The sequence below is a fragment of the Amblyomma mixtum genome, chromosome 2 (assembly GCF_055824585.1).
Source record: "Amblyomma mixtum isolate Tamu chromosome 2, ASM5582458v1, whole genome shotgun sequence".
Taxonomy (NCBI): domain Eukaryota; kingdom Metazoa; phylum Arthropoda; class Arachnida; order Ixodida; family Ixodidae; genus Amblyomma; species Amblyomma mixtum.
Genome location: NC_143013.1, coordinates 247,631,610 through 247,646,608, shown reverse-complemented (window position 1 = coordinate 247,646,608; position 14,999 = coordinate 247,631,610). Strand labels below are relative to the sequence as shown.

General features: G+C 53.6%; 1 protein-coding gene across 1 annotated transcript in view; it reads right to left on the bottom strand.

Annotated features, from left to right (window-relative positions):
- Nucleotides 1-13,512, bottom strand: part of LOC149363359 (uncharacterized) — a 36,058-nt gene extending 22,546 nt beyond the window's left edge. Inside the window, exon 1 of the mRNA XM_089568481.1 lies at nt 12,774-13,512. Coding sequence (XP_089424607.1) covers nt 12,774-13,512 — 739 coding nt within the window. The remainder of the gene's footprint in view (nt 1-12,773) is intronic.
- Between the last annotated feature and the right edge of the window lie 1,487 nt (nt 13,513-14,999).

The following is a 14,999-nucleotide window of genomic DNA, read 5'->3' as shown; positions in this document are numbered from 1 at the left end:
AAAACACGATGCCGGTTGTAGGCGGCAGATAACAAAAACCAATGCCGACTAAGTGCACTCTCAAAAAACATTAACACAAGCATATATGAACGCACAAATTCACAAACATACTGCTTTGTGACAACATTCAGCAACTTCTCAAGCGATTTAAGAAACAGATTCACACAGCGCAACGGAACGAGGGCAAGAAGGAATACGAAACACAGGACGGGCGCTGAGACACAGGACAGGACGAAGCACAGGACAGAGCCCATCCTGTGTTTCGTGTTCTTTCTTCTCCTCGGTCTGTTTCGTTGTGAGAATCTGTTTCTTAAAGCATGAACCAACTACCCCACACCAGAATCCTCAAGCGAGTAGGAACTTCTGAACAAAAGTGCCTAGATTTCGCTAGGGGGAGAAATAAGTTACAACATAGCCATTGGTGTAAGAGGCATTATGGAGTACTGGGCATGTAACCGAAAATTGAGCAAGCTTTACAAAAAAAAAAGAACAAAGCCTTCTTCTGAATTCAAATGAGGTAAAAGTTTCGTCGAATTATATGCACAGCACCGGAGGGTATTTTTTCGTTGTGCTTAGATTAAAATAGTCAACAATAATGAATTACTTTTTTTTTAATATTGGCTTTGTGTAGATTGGGAACTTGTTGCGTGCCATGAAAATGGAGAGACCGTACCGCTTCCGAAGGGGTAGCTTAACGCAGTCCTTTTCGTTCGAGAAGAATGCATGCCCGCGAAATTTAAACACAATACTGCCTTACAGAGTGCACCGTGCGTATGAGAAAGTCAGATTAAACCTTAATCAAATGAAGGGGAAAAATCTCTGCCTCTCCCGTAACCGAGAGTACACTAAGGATGAAATGTTTACGGACGTAACACATTGGTTGTAGATGGTACTAGACAAAATCTTGAAATGGGTCTAGTGTTCAACACACCACACTCTTCTTGTTGCGTCGAAGCGATTGCCTGCTATAGTGCGGGCTTAGGTAGGCAGCAGCGAACCGTGGCGGCCTTGTCGTTTTCGGGAGCGGCCGCATAATCATGGCGTTGTCGGCAGGGACGAGCAGTCTTCTGCTGTGGCGTATCACTCGCAAAGCGATCGCTTTCCGCAAGACGCTTCCTAACTCTCCTTTCATCAGGCTTCATTGCTGGTTAAACAGCTGTGACGGTGTCGGCATTGAAATACAGGACGATGCAGAAGCGTACGCGGACACGACGTTACGCAGGCCTGACAAGAATGGATATGCAGCGCGTTCGAATACTCCGCGAGCGTGTATACATCTGCCTGCCAAAGGGGGAAACTTCATGACCTGAAGGCCCAGCGGCCGGTCTTTTACATGCGTGTGTGTGGGACCGCAGCGCCATCCTTTGGGACGGCGCGGAAGCGCGGCCCTCTCTCTTAGAGAGTCTCGTTAAATATCGTACGTTGCCCGGATGGTCTCGTTTCAGTGCCCGGATGAGTGGAATTCAGTGCCCGGATGAGTGGAATTCAGTGCCCGGATGTTGACTCTCGGTCTCGGCGTGACGTCACCACAGTGCTCACAGCGGGAGCTAAAAGCATTTCATGCTTAAAAAAGCATTTCATGCTTAAAAACGTATGTCGTCGTGGTTGGACACGTCTTTAGAAGCTGGCTGTTTTTCCCACGCACAGCGGACCAGCAGAATCTGGAGGTTGCACAAGGAGGGGAAAGCCAGAGGTACCGCGACGGCATTTAGGAATGACCACGATTACAGCGCTGCCAGCTTCGCGCCTACTGCGCTGCCCGCGACAGAGATTGCCATTGCTTTTGGTTCCAAGATAAGCCCCAGCGGTTGCTGGCGGGACGCCGCAAAAGCTCAGTGTCAGCAGCCTCTGGCGTTTATCACTGTACCAACAGCAACCCAAAGCACTGTCGTGGGTAGCGCAGACGACACGAAGCTGGCAGCATTTCATAATGTCGCATATGTGAGCGCGATAATCGAGCAGCATTCGAGTGCGTAGAGCAGGCTGTCTCAAGTATTTTAATGTTTTGGCAACTTGATTTTGTCGATTAAAAAGTGCTGCGTTAAGGTTACCAGGTAGGAAGCGGCTGGTTCGGACCAATTTTACGGCGGTCGACAACTTCCCATTGAGCCAGTAGCCTTGAAAACCACACTTCTATGTCAGGAGCATACGGCGCCGGCAGCTCGTTTTCCTCTTCAGTCATCAGACGCATTGTAAACGCAGTGCTGGGCGGTGGTGGTGGTGAAAACTTTTATTTCATGAAATAGAATTTGGGAGCCACAGAGAGGCCCCGCTGCATGGTCGGCGTCCCTAGTCCGGGACACCGCATGACGAGGCCCCGTCTCTCGCAAGTTTCGCCAGAGCCCTTTGGGACTCAAGCGAGGAGCTGTGGAGGAGGGCAGTCTCCCATGCCTCTCGGGAAGGGGTTGGGAAAGGAGGGAGGTGGGGATTTTGAGTACATGCCCACACCATGTGTAAAATATGACAGGTCTCCCCACAGTGCGGGCACCGCCCATCCGTGTTAGGATTGTAATGTTTTATGATTGCAGGACAGAGTAGAGTACCTGTCTGCAGGCGCCTTAAAGTTCGCTCTTCCGTTCCGTCTTACTCAGCCCCTTTGCTAGGGGCCGGGAAAAGGCGGTGGTTGTCGCTATAATGCGTTATTATTGCTAGAATCGCAGCAGCGGCTGGTTAGTCTCCGAGCCAGAAGAGCTGGGATGAGGAGTCCGGTGAATAAGCGCTCGGGCAGTCGCTTCAGGGGCCTCATTACCTCGTAAGCCCTGGTGGCCAGGAGCCCAAATTATTCTTTTCCGTGTTGGACCAGTGGCAGTCCGTCTGTCGCGAGGTGTGCCGACAGAGCCGGCGCGTCGCGCGCTTTGGGCACTTGGGCGCGCTTTGGGCGCGCTTTGGGCAATGTCCGAAGCTTTTCTTCGAACCGGGCCTTGGCATGGTCGTGGACTACTGAATGTGAATATTCGGTGGTTCTCGAGAACATGGTTAAGAATGTGCTCGCCATTAAAATTAACTACTTTTAAAACAGCCTCGCTCCTCGGCAGGCGCTGTTTTTTCTTTCTGCCATGGTTAAGGGGAGAAAGTAAGGCTGACACGGGGCGCCTCAATCAGTTCCTGTCTTAGCAAAGGGTGCACGCGAAGAAGCGCGACCTGCCCGTTTCTGGCGGTATGCTGTCCTTTGCAGTAAGCTCCGGCATCCCTTAGGCTCTGGACACCTACAAGTACCTTCCGATGTCGACTGTATTAAGATGAAAATGGGCGCGAGCACGAATTTGACATCTCCGACCAAATACGGTTTTAAATGAAGCCGAATCCAAAAAAAGAAAGGGGAGCGCACCGAGTCTCAGGCATTTCCAAACTGCCTCTTTCGTAACAGCCCTCTCTCTTGGTTTCCGTTTCTAATGAACCATTTTGTTTAGCACCTCGTGTTATCTACTTCCCTAAACGGCCATGTGTCACAGCGCGGGCGTACGAAGACGCAATTTTTAAGGCACTCTTCGTGCCGCTCTGATCGCTTTATGCCGATGGCCGGCCATTGTGCCTTGTTGTGACTTTGGCATCCCACCGCTATCACCAATGTTGTGCCATAGAGGTGGTCCCGTAGCGCTCGCCACCCGTTTCGTGACAGAGCGCTGCCAGCTCTCTTGGCGGTAGCGAAGACTCCGAGTCCGGCGTCGGTGAGATCAAGAAAACGCTTTATACACTATGTACAGGGCATTACACAGTACAACATCGGCACGGGGGCCGAGAGCTACACGACGCGACTGTTCTCGCACAGCGACGCGACGACCAGCGAGACACCAACGCGTCACACCAACAGACTCCACTCGTGAGCAGCACTCGACTCACGGTGGGTCGGTCACTCGGTCAGTTGTAGCTGCTATCCAAGCGGCAGCGGTGGCGCTTATATAGCCTCAGGAACGGCGGTCCCTCAGAACTGGCCAATCCAAAGGCAGCACTCGACGGCAGTCCGAAAGGACCAACCAGCGACCGCGCCGGCCACCCGCTTCAAATTTTGCCGCGCGCGGTGACGCCCCGGGGAAAGGGAAAGCGGCGCCTCGTAGTCTGGCACCCAGCGACGTGTCCAGGCACGCTGCTCGCCGATGCTTCTCCTTAGACACCACTGACTTACGGCGCAGCATCGTGGCTTGTCAAGGGAGCGTTAGGGCGCGTTGCCTTGCGGCGCAGCACCAGGGCTTGTCAAAGGGACGTTCGCAGCAGAAAGTTTGCGACCTGCAGAATTGGAATCCGGGCGGGTTTCCCGGCATAACATGTTGTGACTTTGGCATCCCACCGCTGCCACCAATGTTGTGACTTTGGGCATCCCACCGCTGCCACCAATGTTGTGACTTTGGCATCCCACCGCTATCACCAATGTTGTGCCATAGAGGTGGTCCCGTAGCGCTCGCCACCCGTTTCGTGACAGAGCGCTGCCAGCTCTCTTGGCGGTAGCGAAGACTCCGAGTCCGGCGTCGGTGAGATCAAGAAAACGCTTTATACACTATGTACAGGGCATTACACAGTACAACATCGGCACGGGGGCCGAGAGCTACACGACGCGACTGTTCTCGCACAGCGACGCGACGACCAGCGAGACACCAACGCGTCACACCAACAGACTCCACTCGTGAGCAGCACTCGACTCACGGTGGGTCGGTCACTCGGTCAGTTGTAGCTGCTATCCAAGCGGCAGCGGTGGCGCTTATATAGCCTCAGGAACGGCGGTCCCTCAGAACTGGCCAATCCAAAGGCAGCACTCGACGGCAGTCCGAAAGGACCAACCAGCGACCGCGCCGGCCACCCGCTTCAAATTTTGCCGCGCGCGGTGACGCCCCGGGGAAAGGGAAAGCGGCGCCTCGTAGTCTGGCACCCAGCGACGTGTCCAGGCACGCTGCTCGCCGATGCTTCTCCTTAGACACCGCTGACTTACGGCGCAGCATCGTGGCTTGTCAAGGGAGCGTTAGGGCGCGTTGCCTTGCGGCGCAGCACCAGGGCTTGTCAAAGGGACGTTCGCAGCAGAAAGTTTGCGACCTGCAGAATTGGAATCCGGGCGGGTTTCCCGGCATAACATGTTGTGACTTTGGCATCCCACCGCTGCCACCAATGTTGTGACTTTGGGCATCCCACCGCTGCCACCAATGTTGTGACTTTGGCATCCCACCGCTATCACCAATGTTGTGCCATAGAGGTGGTCCCGTAGCGCTCGCCACCCGTTTCGTGACAGAGCGCTGCCAGCTCTCTTGGCGGTAGCGAAGACTCCGAGTCCGGCGTCGGTGAGATCAAGAAAACGCTTTATACACTATGTACAGGGCATTACACAGTACAACATCGGCACGGGGGCCGAGAGCTACACGACGCGACTGTTCTCGCACAGCGACGCGACGACCAGCGAGACACCAACGCGTCACACCAACAGACTCCACTCGTGAGCAGCACTCGACTCACGGTGGGTCGGTCACTCGGTCAGTTGTAGCTGCTATCCAAGCGGCAGCGGTGGCGCTTATATAGCCTCAGGAACGGCGGTCCCTCAGAACTGGCCAATCCAAAGGCAGCACTCGACGGCAGTCCGAAAGGACCAACCAGCGACCGCGCCGGCCACCCGCTTCAAATTTTGCCGCGCGCGGTGACGCCCCGGGGAAAGGGAAAGCGGCGCCTCGTAGTCTGGCACCCAGCGACGTGTCCAGGCACGCTGCTCGCCGATGCTTCTCCTTAGACACCGCTGACTTACGGCGCAGCATCGTGGCTTGTCAAGGGAGCGTTAGGGCGCGTTGCCTTGCGGCGCAGCACCAGGGCTTGTCAAAGGGACGTTCGCAGCAGAAAGTTTGCGACCTGCAGAATTGGAATCCGGGCGGGTTTCCCGGCATAACATGTTGTGACTTTGGCATCCCACCGCTGCCACCAATGTTGTGACTTTGGGCATCCCACCGCTGCCACCAATGTTGTGACTTTGGCATCCCACCGCTATCACCAATGTTGTGCCATAGAGGTGGTCCCGTAGCGCTCGCCACCCGTTTCGTGACAGAGCGCTGCCAGCTCTCTTGGCGGTAGCGAAGACTCCGAGTCCGGCGTCGGTGAGATCAAGAAAACGCTTTATACACTATGTACAGGGCATTACACAGTACAACATCGGCACGGGGGCCGAGAGCTACACGACGCGACTGTTCTCGCACAGCGACGCGACGACCAGCGAGACACCAACGCGTCACACCAACAGACTCCACTCGTGAGCAGCACTCGACTCACGGTGGGTCGGTCACTCGGTCAGTTGTAGCTGCTATCCAAGCGGCAGCGGTGGCGCTTATATAGCCTCAGGAACGGCGGTCCCTCAGAACTGGCCAATCCAAAGGCAGCACTCGACGGCAGTCCGAAAGGACCAACCAGCGACCGCGCCGGCCACCCGCTTCAAATTTTGCCGCGCGCGGTGACGCCCCGGGGAAAGGGAAAGCGACGCCTCGTAGTCTGGCACCCAGCGACGTGTCCAGGCACGCTGCTCGCCGATGCTTCTCCTTAGACACCGCTGACTTACGGCGCAGCATCGTGGCTTGTCAAGGGAGCGTTAGGGCGCGTTGCCTTGCGGCGCAGCACCAGGGCTTGTCAAAGGGACGTTCGCAGCAGAAACTTTGCGACCTGCAGAATTGGAATCCGGGCGGGTTTCCCGGCATAACAGCCTCATCGTTCTCCTTCACCGATTATGGTGATCATCCGACGTACTCACCGGCCTTGGAAACTAAGTGATATTTAAGAAAGCAATAAATTATGTCGAGTAATTTTTAAAGTAGATGTAAAAAAGAAATACTAGGCAGCAAAACACTCATTTAATTTCATTTTACAAGAAGGCTTCGGCATGTTATATATGATGACCGATTTCATCTGGGGCAACCTGAATGTTTTCTATAAAGCCTAGGCGGACGCCGCTAGTGCCTGCAGGAATTAACTTTAAGGGATGTCCCACCAGAGCAAAGTTGCGCCTATTTAAGGTGCTGGGTTCAGTTACCGAAACACTCAGTACAACGCTGCGAAAATATCTGTCACCTAAAGATGCGCCCGCGCAGAGTTGCTTCACGACTCTAGGAAGAAGCCTGCATGTAATGGTCTTGACTCAGAAGCCATTATCAGGAATGGGCACAGGTGTTAGCTAACGCCACTAAGACTTGCGGCCCAAGGTGCTTTAGTTCTAGAAGTCGATTTTTTTTTTTGCATATGACATTGATTTTGTTTGAAAGCACACCTGTATTGGCAGCGCGTAAAGTCAGTATGAAGTTCTTGGAGCATGACGTGAACGTCTCGCAAAATTCTGCTCAAAATCTTATTCCCGACACCGTTCTTTGCTTGCAGGCTATTCTCAACAATGATATTTAATTTATCTTGAGAGATCTCGGATGAATTCCTTTTGTTTGGTCATGTGCTTCCTTTAATTCTCCTTTGGCCGTGTGCTTCGATATCAACAAATGATTTTTGTTTCTTTTTTATTGTCTCACTGTTTGTTTCATGTGTATCTACGCTTTTGAGACATGCTTCATTACCCATATTTTTTCAATGGGAATTTTGATGAGCGCACTTTCTTTTGTTATTCTAAGTCGACTGTGGTCTTGTAAGGTGGCTCCTGGACCTTTGTCAAGCTGCTCTGTACAACTTTTAGTCCAGAGGACCATTCAGAGTTTGTGTTTGTACCGCTCTGGAAGATAAATGAATTGAATTGAATTGAATTTTTAAAAACACGAAATGTCACCAATAAAATATTGATACATGCATTCGAAGAGACAGAAGTAGTGCATGCACTAAAAGAGAAAGAAGTTAGTTGGCTGTCGCGCGCGCGCTCGAACCACCGAGGGTCCGCCGCAGGTTTTTCGTCTCTGCGCTGGTGTTCTTTTTGGCGTTGCACGCTACAGTTTGGTGGAGGTGCTGGGTACGCTTCCCGACCTGCACACTCCGTACAACGTCACTACGGACCTCACATCGGTTCACCAGCGACCCAGCCGCCGTCTCCGCGGAGAGTCGCCTGAATTTGGGCCCCTTCCCCCGCCAACAAGGACGTCGGAGCCTCGACCGCCGAGTGCAACTGTCATCGCCACTGACACCAGGACCCCGCCGCCGATCCAGCCTCTACCGTCGAGTCCAACTGCCATGGCCGCTGACACCAGGCCCCTGGCGCCGATCCTTTGCCACCCACCGCGAACACCGCCATCTTTTCACGGTGACGTGTTCGAAGACGCTGAGGACTGGCTGGAGACCTTCGAGCGGGTCACACGCTACAACGGCTGGTGCGACGAGCGCAAGCTCAATAACGTCTACTTTGCCCTGGAAGAGTCTGCTCGGACGTGGTTTGAAAACCACGAGGCTACCCTTCCCACCTGGGAGATGTTTTGCCGGAGTCTCCTGGCTACGTTCCCCAACGCTGACCGCCGGGAGAAGGCTGAAGCTGCGCTGCACTCCCGAGATCAGTGCACGAACGAAAGCGTGCGCATGTACATCGAAGACATGGCCCGTCGTTTCAAGCGCGCCAACCCCAACATGACAGAGGAGAAGAAGCTGCGCCATCTCATGCGTGGGGTTAAGCAGGAGCTGTTCGCGGGCCTCGTGCGCAACCCACCCCGCACGGTGGCGGAATTTCTAACCGAGGCGACCACGATGGAGACGACGCTGCAACAACGTGCCCGCCAGTACAACCGGGACATCAACTGCATGGTGCCCGAAGGCTTTTCGTCGTGTCTCTGCGGCAGTGCAGACACCTTGCGCGAACTAATTCGCTCAGTTGTCAGGGAGGAACTCCAACGGATCCATCTGCCCCAGGTTGCACCTGCGCCGCTGGCAGCACTGACTGAAGTCGTCAGGGACGAGGTGCGACAGGCTGCGCAGGCACCACCTGTCCCCGAAGCGCCGTCCCGGTTCGAAGACAGACCCACGTACGCATCCGTTTGTACGTCGCACGACAGGCTACGGTCCCACTACCCCAACGCCTGGCGTGAGCAACATCGGCACATGTCACCCAAGCGTGCCTGGCTACGGTATGGCCCCGACGACCCCCGTGAGTAACATCGCCGCATATTCCGCAACCGCATCTGCTACAGCTGGGCCATGCCCTCGCAAGTCGGATTTGTGGCGTACACCGGACCCCAGGCCTCTGTGCTACCACTGTGGGGAGCCCGGTCACCTCTACCGAGCATGTCCGTACCGCCAAGTGGGCCTTCGCGGTTTCCATCCCGACGCACCCTGCCCTCAGAACGGCGAACGACCGCATAAGATTGCGCAGCATCTATGGGCACGCCAGAACCCTGCCTACTCTGGAAGGCGCGAGTCCCGTTCCCCTTCGCCTCTCCGTTATCGCTCTTCCAGCCCTGGCCACCAGAGTAGCTCTGATGGCCGTCGCTCGCCGAGTCGGCGTCGGGAAAACTAACACCAGCGACCTCTGGAGACAAGGCCGCTGACGTCGGGACGTGTCAAGATCCTCCATCGCGAAACCCTCGAGCCGACGATACCTGGACAGAGAGAGCCAGTGACAGTATAAGATACGCTGCATCCGATTTGCGTGTGACAGTCGATGGCACTGAGATTACCGCGCTGCTCGATACCGGTGCTGATTATTCTGTTATGAGCCGTGTCTTTGCTGGAGAACTTAAGAAAGTTCTAACACCGTGGACGGGGACCCCCATTCGCACCGCTGGTGGCCACCTAATTTCCCCTGTGGGCAAGTGCACGGCTAGAGTTGGGATTAGTGGTTTCACGTACGTTGGTGAATTTGTCGTACTCCCCGAGTGTTCCAGAGACTTGATTCTGGGGATGGACTTCCTGCAGTCGAACGGCGCTGTGATTGACTTTCAGGAGGCACGTGTCACGTTCTCGACCAAACAGGCTGTGGCGCGCTTTGACTCCCGCGATACCTGCAGCAACGCCCTGCGCATTGTCGACAACGACGCTACGGTGCCGCCGCGGTGCAGTGTTCTGGTGCTCGTGCGGTATGACCTCTTTCACGACTACGAGGGCCTAGCCATAGCCCACTGCTGCTTAAGCGGGGACTTGCCGTTGCAAGAGGTCTCGTCCAGCTACGTGACGGCCGCACCCACGTCCTCCTGACTAACTTTGCCAACGAATATCAGCACCTGGCCAAAGGCATGGCTATTGCCTTCCTCCACGACGTTGCTGAGGTCCCAGGTTTGTGCACCGTGGGAGGACCCACTCCGGAGCATGCTGGCCCACATCACGTTCTTCAGTCAGTCAGAATAAATCCTGCCCTGCCGTCGGTTCAGAGGGATCTTCTGTCGGACCTCTTGGCAGACTTTGCGGACTGTTTCGCTACGTGCTCGAAGGTCGGCCGAACTCCACTCGCCAAGCATCGTATCATCACTGACGAGACTACGCGACCCGTCTGCCAGCGCCCATATCGTGTTTGCCCGGTGAAGAGAGAAGCCATTCAGAATCAGGTTGCCGAGATGCTTGCAGACGATGTCAATCAGCCGTCCACCAGTCCGTGGGCATTGCCTGTGGTTATTGTGAAAAAAAAGGACAATACTCTGCGTTTCTGCGTGGACTACAGGAAACTTAACAACGTGACCAAAAAGGACGTTTACCCGCTGCCCAGGATAGATGACGCGCTCGACCGATTGCGGAATGCCCGATACTTCTCGCCATTAGATCTTAAAAGCGGGTACTGGCAAATCGAAGTGGACGAGCGAGACCGGGAGAAGACGGCTTTCGTGACGCCTGACGGTCTCTATGAGTTTAAAGTGCTTCCATTTGGTCTGTGCTCAGCACCGGCCACGTTCCAACGCATGATGGACACTGTTCTCTCCGGCTTGAAATGGCAGTCCTGCTTGGTGTACCTGGACGATGTCGTTATATTTTCGACCACCTTTGACCAACACTTGGAGCGGTTGCGCATTGTGCTACAAGCGCTCAAATCCGCGCAACTCACCATCAAAGCCGAGAAATGCCATTTTGGCTTTGAGGAACTTCGCTTTCTTGGTCACGTCGTCAGCGCACAAGGTGTTCGCCCCGTCGTCAACGCACAAGGTGTTCGCCCGGACCCTTACAAGACCGCTGCCGTCTCAGGTTTTCCACGCCCCACTGACAAGAAGGCCGTTCGCCGGTGTTTGGGCCTGTGCTCCATTATAGGCGCTTTATTCAAGATTTCTCGAAAATCGCGGAACCGCTGAACGCACTGACCCGTGATGGCACGCCCTTCCTGTGGGGGACCGACGAAGAGGCTGCATTTATCGAGCTTCGCAGCCATGTGCAAAGCACTCCGATACTCGGCCATTTCGACAGAAATGCTGCCACGGACATCCACACTGACGCCAGCAATGTTGGCCTTGGTGCAGTGCTGATCCAGTGGCAAGGCGGCGCAGAACGGGTCATCAGTTATGCTAGTCGAACACTTACGCGCTCCCAGACCAATTATTCTACGACGGAGAAAGAATGTCTTGCAGTGATATGGGCCATCTGCAAATTCCGACCGTACCTCTACGGACGACCCTTCCGTGTGGTAAGCGACCACCACTCCTTATGCTCGCTGGCGAGCCTCCAAGACCCCTCAGGACGCTTGGCTAGATGGAGCTTACGCTTGCAAGAATACGACTTAACAGTAGTTTACAAGTCTGGCCGTAAGCATCAGGATGCGGATTGTCTGTCGCGCGCGCCTATCCCAATCAATACCGAAGAAACCACCGATGATTTTCCTTTCCTGGGCTCTGTTAGTACCACCCAAATGGCGCAGCTTCAGAGGGCGGACTCGGAGTTGGTGCCGCTCATCGATTACCTCGAAGGCAGAGAAGCTCCCATTCCGCGTGTTTTGCTTCGAGGGCTTCACACCTTCACTTTACGGTCTGGTGTTCTCTACAAGCGCAACTTTGCCAACAGCGAAGAAGTGTTTCTATTTGTCGTACCATCACAGCTGCGGTCTGAGATCTTGAGTGCCTGTCATGATGCACCATCCGCCGACCACCTTGGAGTCAGCCGTACACTCGCGCGGATTAGACAAAAGTATTATTGGCCCAGGTTACTCCCATCGGTGCGGATGGTGATATTTGGTGATATTACCATCCAATATATCACCACAATATCACCACAATATATTTGGTGATAAACATAAAGTTTTTCCCGCTGCATCTTTCACAGACACAGTATTACAAGCAAGTAGCTATGAGTGACCACTGACAAAACAAGAATTTAAGTACAAAATATTTATTTGTACGTATTCTCTGCGAGGTTCAAGGCGAGATGGGCGGTTCCTTGAGTACGTTTCATCGAGATGTAGCTTGATTTGAGGATTTCTGAAATAAAACAAAAAAAGGTAAGACGACAAACAAAAACTTTCACCCGGCTATAAAAATTGTTGTATTATAGACATAAATTAAAAAATGAACTCCAAACTTGTATCATTAAGCTTGATTCTAGGCTTAACCCAAGAATATTTCGTACATTTCTGCCAGCGGAGCACGGGAAGATTCGGGCACCTTTCTATAAATCAGAGCATTTCCCTCAGTGCATAATAATCCTCAATAGCCACATGAAATTTGTTGCCTTAATGGGCCTAGGAGCTGTTTTTGGAAGTTCTGATGATCTGCAACAACATTGCATTTGGCATCTCTGCTCAGAACTATTTATAACGTGGAAACGCCGATACTTACACTTCTTCTTGCGGAGAAGAGCACCGTAGTGGAAGGGAGAGCCGAGGCCGTAGCCGTAGTTCAGGCCGTAGCCGAGGAGACCGTGGCCGAAACCATAGTGGCCAGCACCGTAGCCGAGGGTGCTAACGCCGTAGCCGTAGACTGGGGCGGCGTGGTAGCCAGCGACAGCTGGGGCAGCGTGGGCAACGGTGGCCACAGCTGGGGCGTGGTGGACGGCAGCGAAAGCTGGGGCAGCGGCGTAGGTGGCGACTGGAGCAGCGTGAGCGACGGTGGCAACAGCTGGAGCAGCAGCGTAGGTGGTGGCAACCTTGGTCACAGCTGGAGCAGCGGCAACAACTGGAGCAGCAGCGTAGGTGGCGACAGCTGGGGCAGCGTGGTAGGCGGCAACGCGAGTCACAGCTGGGGCGACGGCGTAGCTAGCGACGGCTGGAGCAGCGTGGGCGACGGTGGTGACCGCTGGAGCAGCGGCGTAGGTGGTGGCAACCTTAGTCACGGCTGGAGCAGCGGCGTAGGTAGCGACAGCTGGGGCAGCGTGGTAGGCGGCAACGCGACTCACAGCTGGGGCGACGGCGTAGCTAGCGACGGCTGGGGCAGCGTGGGCGACGGTGGTGACAGCTGGGGCAGCATGGGCAACGGTCGCGACGCCTGGGGCGTAGCCGGCGTAGCCAAGGCCGTAACCAAGGCCACCGTAACCAAGACCATAACCGTAGCCTCCGTAGCCGAGGCCGTAGCCTAGGCCTCCGTAGCCGAGGCCGTAGCCTAGGCCAGCGTAGCCGATGCCGTGGCCAAGGCCGAAGCCGGTGTAACCAGCAAAAGCACTGGTGGCGAGAGCCAGGAGGACGCAGGCACGGATCTGGAAAAGAATATCCTGATTGTAGTGTGTAGCCTCTATCTGCATGCAATAAACCCTTAGAGCGCGGGAGTTTGTAGTCAGCTTGTTGAAAATAAAGCGGCTTTCTTGCCTGACGACACAAATAGTATTTACCGCTGTTCAGACGGCAAATAGAATAGAGCGACGGAAAGTTGCGACGTATTCTTTTTAAAAACTCTCCAGCACTGACGCGGCAATTGCAACTAGCACCGAAGGGACGAGCATGATGAGTATGTTGCTAACGATTGTTACGCATTTACTTCTGTCTTGGGAGTTGTGGCGACTAATATTGCGACGCGTGACACTAGAAGTGCCAGATTACCATGCAGAGAATGGAGAGAAACAGGGCGCTGATTTTCTTTCTGCCGTCTAGCTTCTGTTTCGGTGCAAGCAAAATCTCCGAAAAAAACAACTACCTCCTTTCTAAGAAGTGCAATATCAATAATTTCATCAATGACGCGGCCTAGTTAGTTCGAATTGTTTTCTTAGAAGTCTCTTTGGGAGCACGTCAGAGCACAAAAAACGTCGTCTTACCATGGTTGCTTTTCAAGGGATGATGAGCCAACTGCTGGTCGGTGCAGTGTTTCGACGCTTTTTATACTCCTTGTTGTACACCCTTTCCCACAGACGGCGAAGAAATGTAGAGTTTCTCTGTAACGACCTTCAATGTTTTTTCTTGCGCTGACGTATGAAGATGGCGCCACGATACAGCGCGTCAAAGATATGTGGTCTAAGAAGATTAAGTCGACCGCGCCCCCAAGCACGCAAGGTCGTGTAAGACGCAAGCTTGCAGTGTGGTAGCCGTTATGGCAGCGATGACGCGTGAGTCCATGCAGGATGAGATGAAGAAGATAATGAATTGTCCAGGATGCTCTGCAACGCCAGCTTTTCTCGTTTGTTTTTTGTTTCTCAACAGAACTTGACCGCTGTGAAGTGGCAGTGCGAAGCAGTGACCGTTTAAGCTGCAAAGAAACACTGGCCGGTGTTTCACCTGCTTGGGAATGTCACCGATGAGGCCGACTAGGAAAATGTGTTGCCGTCGTGCCGTGCATTTAGAGTTTGTGTTGAAGCGAAGAAACTTGGCTGCGGTGCATTCGAATTCAGTACAGTGTGGTGTTATCACTACACAATGGTGGGAACATTGAAACAACTCTTTTCCTGTTTTGTTTTAAAACGTCGAAAATAAACACTTTTGTTATCAGTGATAAAAAGCAGGAAATTAAGGAGTATTCCTGGAGTGTATTTCGTGGAAAGATTAATAAAAACATTGCGAACGCCAACACGTAACAACGCAGGTAAACTTTCGAAAAGATTTTCTCGAGTGTAAGCAGCATTACCAAGGGAAAATAGCAATTTCATTATGTGGACGTGTCCGGCAACCATGCTTCTTTAAGCGTGGAGTGATGCAGGAGTGGCTTCTGGCAAAAACAAAAATCTCTTTCCGTCCACGCGAGAATGAGGCTTTGACTGAGAGGGAGAGATAAATTTCAAAGTAATATATTCGCTACATTTAT